A 16061-nucleotide genomic window follows, 5' to 3' on the forward strand; every position below is an offset into this window, starting at 1 on the left:
TTGTCAAATCACTGATATTTAGGCATTGCTTGTTACAACAGCAAGTGCCAATATTCTGAATAACGAAAGTCATTGTGATGGGATAGTGTGCAGTAGTGAGGACAAAGAATAGAGTTTGTACTGATGAACTGGAAAGAAAGATAGACATGGGAGCAACAATACAAAGCAAAAATTTCAGAAGAATCAAGGATAACTTCAACATGAGCCTGATGATCTGGAGGAATGGTCAACTGAAATAATTCTAGAACAAGCTGCTTTTGAGAAAAAAATGCAATTACTTTTATTTTCGATATGGTGAGCTGGATATATTATAGTGCATACAAATATAAATGCCTGGCAAATAAAAAATGAATAATGTAGGTGAAGGAGAGAGAGAGAGAGAGAGAACATGCTTGAGATAAATATTGCAATAATAAAGGATTCAGTTTTCATAATTTAAAAAGGTAATAGTTAAAATGAATCTAAAATAGATCTAGTTGTCAATAAAGACAACTAGATCTATTTTAGACTGTTTAAATCAATAGGTGGAGTGGATTTTGCTATTTGATTTGAACAATAGAATAGTGAGAAAAAGACAGTGTATAAAAAGGATATTTAAACCCCTCAAAGATGTAAATGAAGTTTTTACATTTATAAGAAATAATTTAAAAATATTAAACAAAACAGACTGAAATAAAAAATATTACTTTGAAAAAGAACAAATTAGAAACATTTTAATTATGTTTTTAGTAGTTTTCCACAATAGGTGCTAGAAAGTAATATAGGAATAGCTTTACAATGCTAGAAAGAAAATACCTGTCAACCTATAACTACTATCCAAAAGTGAAGGAAAAAAATAAAGACATTTTCAAACATAAAAGGACCAAGAGAATTTAGCATCAGTAGATTCCCAATAATGTAAGTATTAAACAATATATTTAAGCAAAAACAAAGCAAGTTATTTGTGATATAAGAAGTAAGAATTAGAAAAAATTGATAAAATATCGATAAATTTAGTCATTTATTGATAGTAAGCTTAAAATTCTCATGTCATTTTTAAAAAGTGAAAATGAAACTATACAGCTATAACAATATTGGAATATAAATAAGGCTCATTAAGAGTATTGAGTTCTTTATTTCTTTTGGGAAGATCAAAATATGAGATGCCCTTAGGATATGTAGGAAATATGAATAATTAAGTATGCATGTTAAAATTTCAAAGTTGACATTAAATAATAGAAAATGTACATCATTCAGAAAAAAAGAAAAAGGCAACTATAAAATCTTTATCAGTACAAAGAAGGCAGAAAAAGTAGAAAAGAATGCAAAGAGAGCAATAAGTATACAATAACACGAGAGTAGAAAAATATCTAAAATATATTAATAATCACAATATAGGAAACAGATGACACTCACTTATTAAATGGTTTTGCAGACTATAGAATATGTAAAACTTGATAAAATTCTACAAACTAGAGAAACATCTAAAGCAATACCACACAGAAAGTTAAAAATAAAATAAAAAAGTATACAACCTAAATAGTATCAAAAGAAAGCAAACTAAAGGCAAAAACAAACAAGCATGAATAAAGGTAATGAGGGACATTTATAAGAATGATAGACACTGTTCAATACACTGATGATAAATTTGCATACTCCAAAGAACATTTCTGTGAACAACATGAAACAAGAACTCATAAATATTACATAGAAATGGACAAAAGCACAATCAATAAAAAAAGGTTTTCAGCAAACTGTAGTAGAACTAGTTAAATCAGATATAAAAATTAGGAATAGTGTAGAATATTTGATAAGTAAAATTAACAAGCTTGATCTAATGGAAATATCCATTTCAAATGCAACCACAGATAGAAATATACAAGGTAGGACCTCCCCCCAAAAAAACCCTGGAATCATCTTTTGGAAGGTGGGCCTTTTATGGTACTCTTGGAATTTGTTCCTCCAGATCAGTCAACCCAAATTTTTATCTGAAAGTTTTGAGAAAGTTGAGTCATGATTTGTGAAAGATATGTCCTAAGGTGTAGCAAACACGTGATTGCTTCTTCCACCATGACAATACACCTGCCCACACCACGCAGAGCAAATTTGGATAAAAAAACGGCATGACTCCCGTACCTTACCCTCCCTATTAGCCAGATCTTGCACCAGCAACTTTTTTTTGTTTCCTTGGATGAAAAAAGTCCTCAAAGTGAAATGCTTTACTGATGGGAAAAGGTGAAACAAAAATGGTAGAAGCATTAAAAGGCATCAAAATTAATGAATTCAAAAAGTGTTTTGAGCAGTGTAAAAAGCATCTCGATAGGTGTATTGCATTCAAGGGAGAATACTTTGAAGGTGACTGAAGTTTAAACATGTAAGGATAAATACACATTTTTATGAATAAATTCCAGTGTTTTGGGATCCCCCCTCATACATTATTTCAAACTTGTATAGGATGTTTATGAATGAAGAAAGAGACAGAGAGAATGAAAAAAAGGTTGACCTATTCAGTAAAGAATGCTGAAACAACTGGATACTCAAATGGGAAAAGAAAATTGGATTTCAACCTAATACTATACTCAAAAATAATAATAAAATGAAATGTAAAAAGCAGGACTCTAAGAAAATGCAGGAAAATATATAAAATATCTTGGAAGCATTTCTTAAGTAAGGTTAAACAGCACAAATTATAGAAGAAAATATCACTCATTTTGACATTAAAATTTAAAACTGTTGTATAGCAAAGGGTATTATAAACACAGTAATATAATGAACTGCAGACTCCCTGAAGATTATTAGAGAATTCTTATTCAGAATATAAAAAGAACTACTATATATCAATAAAAATGTACAAAAATTAGAGAAATGGGAAAAGTATATGGACCAACAAATTATAGGAGAAGAAGCCTGAATGGCCTGAGGTATAAGAATATACTTAATTTTAATAGTCATTGGGGAAATACAAGTTAACACCACGATGATATAGTACTTCATGCCCACCAAAAATTAAATAGTCTGACAATATCAAATCGTGCCAAGATGTGGTGGGACAGAACACTTTGCAAAACCAGGACAAGTGTAATTTGCATCACCCCCTATGGAAAATGATTTAACATTATCTAGAATAGCTGACTTGGTACACTCCCTGTGACTCAAGCAAGGCTTACACTCCAGGGCACTCTTGAGTTAAATGTGTGCAAAAACATCTGTTTCTGCACTGCTAGTATCAGCAAAACAATGGCCCATATGGTAGAGTGGATAAATAAATAAATACTTTCATTCACTGAAGTGTTGTCAAAAGTTTTAGTGCTTTACCAACTAAAGGATATTGAATTCAATGTCAGACGACTAGGGGGAGAAGTCCTACCTTTGCTACCAACTGTTGATATGACCTTGGGCAAGTTTCTGAACCTTCTTGACTCCTAGTTTCCTTGTGAGAGGTTTGGACAGTACTTGAAAAATCTTTCAATCAGAATACCCCATGGAAGTTTTAGATGTGCACATGCTTGTACCCCTTCTCAGACCTACTGCATCAGGGTATCCAAGGTGTGGACACCAGGTCAGTGGTTTCACTCTCTCTGGGGGAGCCAGGCGGCTTACGTCTGAATTTCCTTCACAACAACTTTTACAAATACAGCCTCTCATTCTTCCTGTTTCAGTTTTCTCTTTTGAGTTGTGGGTAGGTCTGACAATTCCCAAGTCTATCTTTTAGTCAAGGAGCATTCTGGAAGTAGAAACCTCCTTGGTAATGCCCCTATCTCCGTAGGGCAAGAAGTTTCACTTACCCAGATAGGAGGCTGTATAGTTCTTGTAGTTAAGAGTGTGCACTCTGGAGTCAGATTGGGCTCAAATCCCACCTCTCACTATTAGAAGTTGTGTAACCCCAGAGAGTTATCTTATCTGTGAAATATAACGGGACAGAAGGTAACTTCTAGGGTTGTTATGAGGATCAAATGAGTCAATATATGCAAAGTGTTTTAAAAACTCTGGAACATATTAAGCATTCCATAACTGCTAGCAATTATCATCAAAACTCCTGAGGACAGGAAGGGACAAAATAGAGAGTAGGATGAAATACTTTCATGAGCTCTGAAGTCTATGGGCATTGTTGGCTTGCTTTTTTGAGTTTCTGGAGCAAAATATGGGAGAAAATTTGCAGATGTATAACACTGTAATCCTCTCTGCTGTAGCTCTCTCAGAAAGATTTAATAAAGTTGCACATTTTACATCTACCACAGCTGAACTTCCAGGGTAGGGGAATTCCAGTGAACTAGATAATCCCCAAATTGCTCAAAATCCACTTGTTGAAAGCCCCATTTATTATGTTTTTGAGTCAGGGTCTCACTCTGTTGCCCAGGCTGATTCAGTGGCATGATCACAACTCACCACAACTTGGGCTTAAGAGATCCTTTTGCCTTGGCCCCCTGAGTAGCTGGGACTTCAGGCACACGCAACCAAACAAGACTAATTTATTGGGTTTTTTTTTTTTTTTGTAGAGGCTGATCTTGAGGCCCTGGACTAGAGCAACCCTCCTGCTTCAGCATCTCAAAGTGGGAGATTACAGGTATGAGCCACCATGCCCTACCTGAAAGTACCATTTTAAAAAAAGTTTCTAGTTAGGTTGTGGTTTTAACTGTAGAACAAAGACATTATTCCTGTTATCTCTTTACTTACTGTGGTAATTCTCAGTATTTTACAATTTATAGGTTAAAAAAAAAAATTCACCTTCTGAGTTCAAAATCCCACCCTGACACTAATAAGCCATGTCTAATTATAGTGCGAAAATAGTTACATAATTTAAACTTTATTCTCTCTTTTTAAGTTTGAGAAATTTTTCAACACCCCTCAAGATAGCTAGAGGTACATAGCTCATAAATTTTTTGGAGATTTGGGTAAGGCTTGACATAAAAATATGGTTGACCCGGGTAATCAGGCAGAGTGCTTTTTGATCTTTATTTCTCATGAATTTCTGGATGCTGGCACCAAGTCTTTTAGGAAGAACAAATAAAATCATAAGACAGTTTGTTCTCAAATCAGAGTTCTTCAGCTACTGTCCTCACCTCCAGTCTCATGTCCATTCCTTAGGTGGAAGAATTTAATAAGCAGAACAAACAGTGATGAAAAGACACTGAGTGTGGGCTCAGCTTGGGTCCTAAGGAAAGGACTTTACCTTCAAGAAGACATATTAGAAATATGTCCTTATACATCTATAACCTGTATGCACAGAACAAGCATCTTGAAATATTTTTAAAGGGTGGAAATAAAAATCTCAAGTGCAGCAAGAATAGATAAGGAATATTTACAGAGTGACCAAGTGTGAACTTTCATTATTGACTAATGAATCTCACTGATATCAGGTATGTGGTTGGATCTCAATCCTGATAAAGGGGTTTGCTTGGGTGTGTCCAAGATATAGACATGGATTTTTTCAAAGTGATCATTTGGAAAAGAGATTTCCACACCTTAAAACCAATATAAAAGGTAGAAGCTGCACTGGCCAGCTTCACTTGGCTCCAGCACCTTCTTCCCTTCAGGCAAAATGAAAATCCTTGTGAGTACTTGTTTCTGCTTCTCGTTGCTCTTGCGGTGACTGCTTGCAGAGAATGCTCATATTCTGGGCTCTTGGATACCATGTGCTTCTAAACTTCTGCAATTGAATTAATGATATCTCTGGCAGGAATAGTGTCAAATTAGTCAGATATTTACTTGTTTATTGTCTATTTCCTGAGATGTTTTCTTAAAAAGTGCAAATTAAGCCAGGTGCCTGTAATCCCAGCACTTTGGGAGGCAGAGGTGAGAGGATTGCCTGAGCTCAGGGGTTCGAGACCAGCCTGAGCAACATGGCGAAACCTTGTCTCTACAATAAATAAAAAAAATCAGCCAGACATGGTGGTGCATGCCTGTGATTCCAGCTTCTTGGAAGGTTGAGGCAGAAGGATCACCTGAGCCCAGCAGGTGGAGGCTGTGGTGGCCATGAATGTGCCACTGCACTCCAGCCTGGGCAACAGAGTGAGACTCCAACTAAAAAGTAAAAAGAGAAAAGAAAATATACAAATTAATCACTTTGGAAATATCTAAAGAATTTTGATTTGAAGAATGTTCAATAATAATTTATTATGAGTTTTGCAGGGAATAAAGGCAAATTAAAACAACTATTTATTATCTATGAGAGAAGAGGTAATTGTAAAAAATAATATTGGTGGTATTAATAATAGCAACTATCATTTCCTGAGCGTACACGAAGCTCTAGGCTAAGCAGTTCACACGAATAATCTTACCTATTCATTGCAACAACTATATGAGCTGAATAGTATTGGTTCCATTTCATAGACAAGGAAACAGAGGCAAAGAGGAGTGTGATTTTCCCAAGCCTATATATATATATATATATATATATATAGGATTTAGAATGCAATCTATCCATCTGAGTACCCACTTACAAGCAAAATCATGACAAAATTTAGGCAGCCAGAGAATCATGGCCAAATTCTCCCTTAAGACAAAACATTCCTTCCCATTCTTCCATCTGATTCCAGCTTCCTTAGTTCCACATCATAGTGCCACATGGAAAATGGTCTATGTTCTAATCCCTAACCCCTTGCCCCAGTCTCTGCCCTTTATTCTCATCCAGTTGCTGAGGGAGAAAGCAAAATGTTAAGTACCTCCTATAAGGTGTTAAAGGCTGTCATCTTAAAGATTTTTACCTCCCAGGAGTCTCTTGATTTTCCAGGATTTTTCTAACCCTGAAACACAAACTTATAACCATGGTATTTTGATCACAGTGTTGAATGGGAGACTATTTTAGAAAACACTTCCTGAGCTCTCTCTAATCATGCCATGAAGGTGATCAATCCTTCATCTACTCTCTCAAATCTCTATTTTAGACTCATTAAATAGAATATACAGGAGCATCAGAGATTACTAAAGCTGGTCTAGGGCAAAAGAAGATGTGTCCCTATGCAAGTAAGCAGGTTAAGTATATGCATATAGGTCTTGGTTAGATACTTTACCCCCAGTCACCAGGAGAAAAATGCTAGTGGTGGGATGGTTAGGGAAGTAAACAATCCCAGTGACATTTCTTAAAAATGTCTGCACCATCCCCCAGACCCTCTGAGGCTGAAATGAGTGGATTGCCTGAGCCCGCGGGTTTGAGACCCACCTGGGCAGGCAAGACCTCATCTCTACAATAAATCAAAAAAATCAGCCGGGCGTGGATGGCTGAGGTGGAAGGATCGCTGGAGCCCAGCAGGTTGAGGCTGCGGTGGCCGGGAGTGGCCACTGCACTCCAGTCTGAGCGACAGAGTGAGACTCCAACTCAAAAAAAAAAGTAGTTTTCAATGGTAGTGCAGTGTACTATGATGTTCAGAACAGTGGGCTCAAAATCAGGGTTAGCTTGTTGGGTCAGGCTCATATAGCTATATAGAAAAATAGCAGAATTGCTCAATGTCAGTCTTATGACCTGCTGATCCAGCACTTGTCTGATGGTATCACTAAGGCATGGATTGTAGAAGAATGTGGAGGCTTTCTTTGATGTAGCCTCAAAAGTTAATTGCATTCCCAAGCATTCTACTTTCAGTTTTCCTTAGAAAAGGAAGTGTCTCTATCACTTGTGAATTCAGTTTAAATGTTTTACCCTCTCAGTCTCAAAGAATTTAAGATGTTTTAAAATCAAAGGACACAATTTGACCACTCTGATCTAAAGCTATTGTGAATCATAACAGAGTATTTCCATAGTAAAATGAATCCTTCTTCACTGTTCACTTGTCCCAAGTTTCTCCTGCTATCTAAATGGTTATAATGTGAAAGAGTTGAGAATTCGGTGGTAAACATAAAAACTTTTGTCTGACAAATAGCATGAACCCAGCAAATTCCTGTTAAGCGAATGAACATGTATGCTTCACACTTTGGAAATGAACTGTTGACCATCCATGACCACTTACCAATGTCTCTAGGTGTACATTTTCTGGTATATTTGCGCTTTTCATGTCCGATGTCCCACTTTCATCCCCACCCTCAATACTACACTACAGAGAATAAATGACTATACTATAGAGAATAAATGTTACTGGTCTGTTTTTTAGGTGGCATTTCTGGTGGTGCTGGTCATCTTTGGGATAGAATCTCATGGATATGAGGTGAGTTGGTTCCTTGTGCATTTTATTTCTAGGAGTTGTTGAGAGAGGAAAGGAAAGATACAAGATAATCTGAAAAACAGTAGAAAGTCCACATGCCCTAGTTGGGATGGAATCTCAGAAATAACCAATAACAGAAACAATTGAGGTTGGTTATTTTGCTCCAACCACAATGTAGTCACAAATGTAACCCACTGCTATAAAATGTGGTCAGTCTGATTTTTCCTGTGATGTCATTGCTTCTTCGGTATGTAATTTTGCATAAGAAACTATAAGGAAAAGCTTCGACTCTTTGTTGTTGCTGTTTGGTTTTGAGACAGGGTCTTACCCTCAGCCAGGTTGGAGTGCAGTGGGTGTGATCATGGCTCACTGCAGCCTTGACTCCCTGGGCTTAGACAAGCCTTCTGCCTCAGCCTCCTGAGTAGCTGGGACTACAGGCATGCACCACCATGCCCGGCTTATTTAAAAATTTTATTTTTGTAGAGATGAGATCCCACTGTGTTGCCCAGGTTGGTCTTAAACTCCTGGGCTCAAGCAGTCCGCCTGTCTTGGCCTCCCAAAATGTTGGGATTACTGGCATGAGCCACTGCACCTGGCCAAGCCTTGCAGTCTTATTGTAGCAAGGGCTTTTGTCCTGGGATCCCCGTGAAGAGGTTTGGACTGCCAATTCCTTATCATAGCAGGTAGAAGGCTTTATTTTGTTGGATGAGTTGTCTTTCAAATGTGTAAGATTTATGGGGAAAAAAAAACATTATGTCTTTGTTGCCAATCTAGGTTTATAACATCATCAGCCCAAGCAGCAATGGTGGCAATGTTCAGGAGACAGTGACAATTGACAATGAAAAAAATACCGCCATCGTTAACATCCATGCAGGATCATGCTCTTCTACCACAATTTTTGACTATAAACATGTAAGCAGCAAATGAATTTTTATATTCTTCAAGACTGGTTTTCTAAAGGACAGGGAGACAGCCGTTTATTATACATTGAAATTCTAAGATTTATCCTTGTGAATCTTTAAGAATTTCCTCTTTCACTTTTCACTTTAAATAATCAAGCAACTGATTGAAAGACAAGAAAAAAACCACTTCTAAGGAAAAAATATGACAAGACACATACACATTTGCTTGACATTTTCAGACGGAAATTGGAAGAGGGATGATATTGCCTCACTATAGGCTTAGAAAGTGCATAGAAGAGTGACTAAAGCCCTAAACAATGTCCAGCATGTAGATTCTCAAAAATATTTGCTGAATGAATTAGGGTTTCTAATCCAAAACAGCATGCAGAAAAAGAACAATCACAAAGCAATCACAAAATAGCAGAAATCCAGAGCAACTATGCACATTTAATTATGTGTATAGGAAGGCAATTAATCATACTTTTTCCTATATGAAGAAAAATATGTTAACTAAAAGCGCCAAACTCTTTTCAAGTTTTAGTTACTGATATTAATAATAAGTATCAGATATTTGCTCAGAAAACTTATTTCTCATTAATTTATTAATTTGTTTCTCATTTCTTCTTCCAACACTCATTATGAACCTGCTTTTACCTCGGTTCAGAGCTATGCACTGTGAATATAGTTTGAACTTGCTTTTCTTCCCCTTTTCTTCTAGAAGTCTCCTCACATACCTCCTCCCCACTGGTGTTAGCAGCTCCATGACACATTTTAAATTACAGAGACTTTAAAAGATGCAGTTTAAGAGGAAGTGATACTGAAACTGCTTTTAAACAACTGCCACGGAAATCCCAAAAGTACCCTTATAAAACAGAGTGATGAGGATTTGCTTTACTCTTCTCCCATTATCATCAGACTTGACCTCAGTCAATTTTTTAATTTTAGGAACTTGAAATTTATGAAAATTGAGGAGTAGTAACTAGAAGGATTTCTGTTAGATACAACCTCATAGGATGCATCAAGTTTTTAGAACTCTGTAGAGACAATTTCTACTTTAGTTGAGGACGTAATGGCCTTAAGTCCCTTCTGGCCCCGGGGTCCTTACCCTCCATTGTTCTTCCAATCCCATCTTCCTCCAATTCATCCTTATTCAGACATCTTGGGTTTTACGTGAAGAAAGAATGGAGAAGACTGGAGGGAGAGAGAAGTTGGTAAAGGAGGGGAGGATACATGTATGTACATGTGGCTTTGAGAGTGGTGTGAGGATGCTTAGGGGAGTTTCTAATCAGGATTGTCCAATAGAACTTTCTGCAATGTTAGAAATGTTCTACAGCTGCATTTCCAATAAGGACACTCTTAGTCCTTTGTGGCTGTTGGGCACTTGGAATGTGTGATGGAGGAAGTACCTTTTAAATTTTATCTAATTTAAATTTAAATAGCCACATGGTAACTATCATATTGAACAGTATGATTCTAAATATATTGTTATGTACTTCAAACTGAGGAAGAGACAGAATAGAATCAATGGAAAGAGACAGAGTTACTACTTCTCAATTTTTCAGACCCCAAACTACAGATCCTATCTCCATGGGAAGTAGAATGTAAGTCATGGGTTTGCACAACCTTAAAGGGGTAGAAACAACAAGTGAAATAATAAAAATGCTGTGTGAAAGAAGCTGAGTAGATGAAATTGATTGCAGCTTAGAAAGCAATCCCATCATATACTCACTGTGCATACTCAAGTCTACCAAGGCTTAGAAATAATCCTCACGAAGTTCTGAACACAAGGAACTGGGGAGAGGAAGTAACTGGGCTTTTGCTGCCTCAGGGCTACATTGCATCCAGGGTGCTGTCCCGAAGAGCCTGCTTCATTCTAAAGATGGACCATAAAGCCATCCCTGCTCTGGACCAACTCCAACGGTACATCTATGAGAAACAGGTAATTCCGAGGTACCCTTGAGTATTCTCAGTTCTTGAACTAGGCAACACTAGTGCCCATGGAGAAATGAAGAGGGCGAGTGAGAAGATCATAATACATACCTTACCATATATAAGGTACTCAATTTATTAAAGTGTTTTCATTTTTATTTATTATTATTTAAGGGAAGGTGTATGTCTCAATTGATTTTCACCATACTGTACAGTCTTAACTAAAACTTTTAATAAATTCCAGTGCCCTTATAGAAAGGACTGATCAACCTCTCTTTCTAGAGCGGAGCTCTAAGAAATAGTGATTATCAGGAAAATGAGTGAAGTTCTAATATTTAATGACACAAAGATGCAAAGAAACATTGCAGTATGATGAGAATATACAATCACTGCACCGAGAGTAGAGACCTAGGGTTAAGTATCCCTCCGTAACTTCTCATCTGTGCCACCTTTGGCCTGGGACTTAACCTTTTCTAGATTTCATTGCCAGCAGCACTAAAATAACACTGGGAATAACAAGGCTTCTCTTCAGACAGAGTGGTCTGAAAGAGATGATGTCTTGAGATCCCTAACTGCCTTCTGTTTAATAATCTGAAAGAGAAAAATAATTATTTAGAATAAGGTGCACTGGATTATTTATTTATTTTGTGCTGCCCTTCTCTGTTATACTAATCTAGGCTCTGAACACCATGTTCTCTAACAAATACACCTGGGTCAAGTACAACCCTCTGGAGTCTCTGATAAAAAATGTGGATTGGTTCCTGTTTGGATCTCCCATTGAGAAACTCTGCAAACATATCCCCTTGTATAAGGGAGAAGTAGTTGAAAAAGATCGTGAGTATTATAAATCATTCATTCACCAAGTATTTTCTTAAAGCTACTATGTGCTAGGTATTCTGCTAGGTGCTATGTGAAATACAAATAAATAGAAACAAGACTCAATTCAGTTTGCTTTGGGAATTAAATACATACTATGTGTGTAAATTGTGCTAAATGTTAGGGATATAGAATGGAGTGAAACTTCCTTCAAGGAACACATGGTATAGTGGAAAAATTGACGAGTAGAAAGAGAAGATGGAATAAAGGATTCTTAGATGCCAAGTAAAAACTATTGTATTTTCTTATTCTTTCACATGTAAGAGTTTCAAGTAGGAAAATTCTTCTTAACCCTTAGATTAGCATCTTTTGGAGATGGTAAGAAGGAAGTCACTGAGAAATTCACTTAAAATTTAGAATGTAATTAGTTCAGGAAAGAGTGAATAAAGTGCACTGAAAGACAGGAGAGAAAACTCATCCAGGTAACATTTGGCACTGCTGTCCTTACTGGCATTTTAATATGTAGTTTCTAAATGTGGCAGAGTATCCAGAGTGAAAGAGGACAGGGCCAACAAAATGATGAATACAACAAAAAAAATTTCCCAAAATACTAAAAAGTAGATAAAGAATTTGCATGTATTACATTTCTATTTCCCAGAAAAAAATTTAAGTAAGCATTAGTAATGTAAGTAAAGGAATATAGGTACATCATTGCCACAGAATGTCATAGCATCACTAGGATTAAACCAACCAGCACTTCCAGGAATTGCCAGTTGTACTTAAGCTAATATATTATTAAACTTTACAGTGAAAGAATAGTCAAAATCTTGGGTAACATTAAGTTACATATACAACTCTTAGTCAAGACTTGTACAAAAAGCATTTGTTGTTGCATTCTAATAATATATTTGCTAATATTTTTTCTTTAAACATGTTTTCCCCTTCCAGATGATGTTGGTGCTGGAGGCTGTGCAAAGGTTGGGCTCTTGGGCATCCTGGGAATTTCTGTCTGTGCAGACATCCACGTTTAAGATGATCAGCCCACTGGTCTCATCTTTTCAAAGAAATACACTCTTGTTTTCCACTCAAAACCTTCTTGTTCAATGTCCCAACTAATTCTGAGATTTGGTAGTAAAACATAAATGCTGTATTTGCAGATCTCTAGTTGCTTGTTCTTTTTATAAGCAGCAAAGGAAAACCAAGCAATTTTATGTCACTGCGTAGAAGAAAAAAATTGCCAGGATTTAAATAAGTACACAATGTGTGAAAATTCCCAGATAATATAGCAGGATCATGTGCAGACTAGTCAACTGAGTTCAAGCCTCCATCTCTGCCACTGTCCTCTGGATCATGCGCCCATCTGTTTGTCCCAATGCACAGGGGTAGCACAGGTGGAATGGGACACACGTGGTTGTGACCTTGATCCAGTGAGGGAGGGATATGGTTTACAAACAAATTGATTGCTCAGGCAAATGAAACTATCCCCTCTGACAAAGCACCTAGCTTTGAGAGTCATTCTTATGCTTTTTAAGAAAATACCTTTTAACTTGCCAAAGCAGTAGACTCAACCTTAATGAACATATTGTGATATGTGTTCCCTATTTGTAGTACCTTACTAAAAATCTTAACAGAAATGAAAACCTTACTGGAAATGCCAAGTCAATGAATAGCAGAAGAGCAATTTCCAGGATTTCAAATAAATTACACATTGTGGGCAGACTCCCAGATCACATAATTGTGTCTCAGGCAGACGGTCAGTTGAACACAAGTTCAGAACAAAGAGGACCTACTTTAACAACCATTTCTACCTGCCATTGGTGGCTTCTCTTCCTAGCAGTGTATGTCTACTTCTTAACAGTCATCAGTGAATATATTTTAAGCACTTAATTTGTGCTCAGCACTGGGACAGGTGTGCCTGGGTAAGAGGCCCAAGGCAAAGATACCATAACCAAGAAAGTTGTTTTCTTTTTGGGTAAATAGAATCTTTGTATGAAAACATTTTATAGAACAGTAAAGAGAGTATCATAAAGCATCAAATGAATGGTAGAATGTGTTAGCTGAGACCTTGGTATTTGCAAGTGATGGAGCCCAAATCAAATTTGCTAAGACCAAGGGACAAATTACTGTCTTGTATAACGAACCATGGCGGAAAATGGATATTCTGGTCTTGGGTAGCTAGAACGAGGTGCATGAAGGTGGTCAGACTCTCTTCCTGTGCCTCGACTCCACCTTGCTGCTGTCAGTTTCAGCATCATACACTGGTTTTCTCCATGAAGATAGAACCATCATCAGAGAGGAAGGGACTCTTCTCAGTTCTAATTTTAAATTAGCTTTAATTTAGACATCTCTGGAGATGACTCTAATTGGCTTATGTAGGGTGGGGTGCCAGTACAGGAAAGGGTGTTATGACTGACATCCTCCTTTGGAATGAAATGCTTAGAGAAGTGTTATCTTTAATTTTTATAACATAGTTTCACTTTTTGAAAAAAACTGGGGTCTCAATCTGTCACCCAGGTTGGATGGAGTATAGTGGCACGATCACAGCTCACTGCAGCCTTGACCTCTGGGCTCAGGTGATCCTTCAGCCTTAACCTCCCAAGTAGCTGAGACTACAGGTGCACACCTCCATGCCCACCTAACTTTTTGATTTTTTGTAGATATGGGGTCTTGCTATGTTTCCCAGGCTGGTCTCGAACTTCTGGGTTCAAGCGATCCTCCCTCCTTGGTTTCCCAAGGTGCTAGGATTGCAGGCATGAACCACTGCACCTAGTCACTTTCCATTTTTAATGTAGAATTTTGCTTTTTCCTAACTTTGCTCTCTCTAAATCAGCTAACTCTCCTCTGTGCTGAATTCCTGTTAGGAGCAGCAGGTAAAGTGTGCCAGGCTCATACCTGAAAGGAATGTGTTTGAATGGAAGATACAAGGAAGCCGGAACTTGTTACATTTTCATCATAATTAGCCTTTTCTTTTCTTTAATTTTTATTATAAAGATGTGGGGTACATTTCAGGGTTAGGCATACAAATATTGATCATGCAGGTATCCTTGTTGATGAGATATGCCCTTCCCTCCCCTAGCAGTTTCCCTCAACTGCCAATCCCACCCCCCCTCCCCTGACAGTTTCCCACTACTGCCAATTGCCTTCTTATAGCTTTATAATTGCTCAAGATCCGTTTATGAGTGAGAACATATGGAACTCTTTTCTTTGTTTCTGTGATAAATCACTGAGTATGATCGACTCCAAATCCATCCAAGTTGCTGCAAAGTTCATATATTTGTCCTTCTTTATGGCTGCATAATATTCCATTGTGCATATGTACCACAGTTTTTAAAGCTAGTCCAGCTTCGAAGGGCAGCACAGTTGGTTCCAAACAAAGCCCTCCAACAAATCCACTGGGGAGAGTAGAACCTATTTAGTAAATGGTGCTGGGAAAACTGGCTGACCACATGCAGAAGATTGAAACAGGACCCCTACCTATCACCATACACAACAGTTAACTCTAAATGGATCAAAGACCTAAACGTAAAACCTCAAACTATAAGAATCTTAGAAAACTCAGGAGACACCCTTATGAAAACTGGAACTGGAAACCAATTCCTATTCAGAACCCTAAAGGCCAATACCTTAAGAAATAAGATAGATAGCTGGGGCCTCATCAAATTAGCTTTTTCTTAAAAGCTGAAGAAAGTAGATATCAACTCAGTTAACTCACTAGGTGCTCAAACCTAGACTTTCTCTGGGTCATCAGGGAGGTGAAACAAACCTGGACTGAACACAGCAAAGCATCTAGGATGCTAGAAGGGCAGGTTAGGCTATAAAAGCTGGCCTGAAAGAGCAGCCTGATCCAGGATGTGAGTGTGCCACAGGGGCTTTTGCAGGAAGCTTAGTGAGGGTTGTAGATGGGATTCTTATTTCCTATAGTTTTGTGCCTCAATATATAGTTTTTTTCCTCACAGTAAATGACACATCACATAGTTTCATCTGAGATAGAACCAAATACAATTTGTTCACTCCGAGCTCCTATCTGCTTCAATAACTGACTCTGAATGAATTCAAGCATTTGTTAATTTAAGCATAATAAACTTGAATTGGTGAACTAGAAAAATACGGAAACTTCTAGCTTCCAATAATACTGAAGTACTAGCATCAGACTAACTCTTCTGTCATAACAATTATAAACCTGGCAAAATATTAAAATTAGCCATTTGAAGACACTGAAGTGACCCTAAGCAGGTAGAAACTAAAGAAGACCGGTCTTTGAAAGAACTGCTCACTCATCTATTGCTAATCAGAGTTGTCTGAT

At 37.3% G+C, this 16061-nt stretch overlaps 1 protein-coding gene across 1 annotated transcript; it reads left to right on the top strand.

Moving 5' to 3' along the window:
- Window positions 1-5408: 5408 nt before the first annotated feature.
- On the top strand, window positions 5409-12911 carry GKN2 (gastrokine 2). Its single transcript, XM_008048547.1, has 6 exons — window positions 5409-5530; window positions 8061-8114; window positions 8886-9023; window positions 10842-10952; window positions 11620-11776; window positions 12707-12911. The coding sequence occupies exons 1-6, from the start codon at window positions 5519-5521 to the stop codon at window positions 12787-12789; spliced, it is 555 nt and encodes a 184-aa protein (XP_008046738.1). The 5' UTR covers window positions 5409-5518; the 3' UTR covers window positions 12790-12911.
- The last annotated feature ends 3150 nt before the right edge of the window (window positions 12912-16061 follow it).

Source organism: Carlito syrichta, unplaced genomic scaffold (assembly GCF_000164805.1).
Source record: "Carlito syrichta isolate Samal-C Ts95f unplaced genomic scaffold, Tarsius_syrichta-2.0.1 Scaffold124511, whole genome shotgun sequence".
Classification (NCBI taxonomy): Eukaryota; Metazoa; Chordata; class Mammalia; order Primates; family Tarsiidae; genus Carlito; species Carlito syrichta.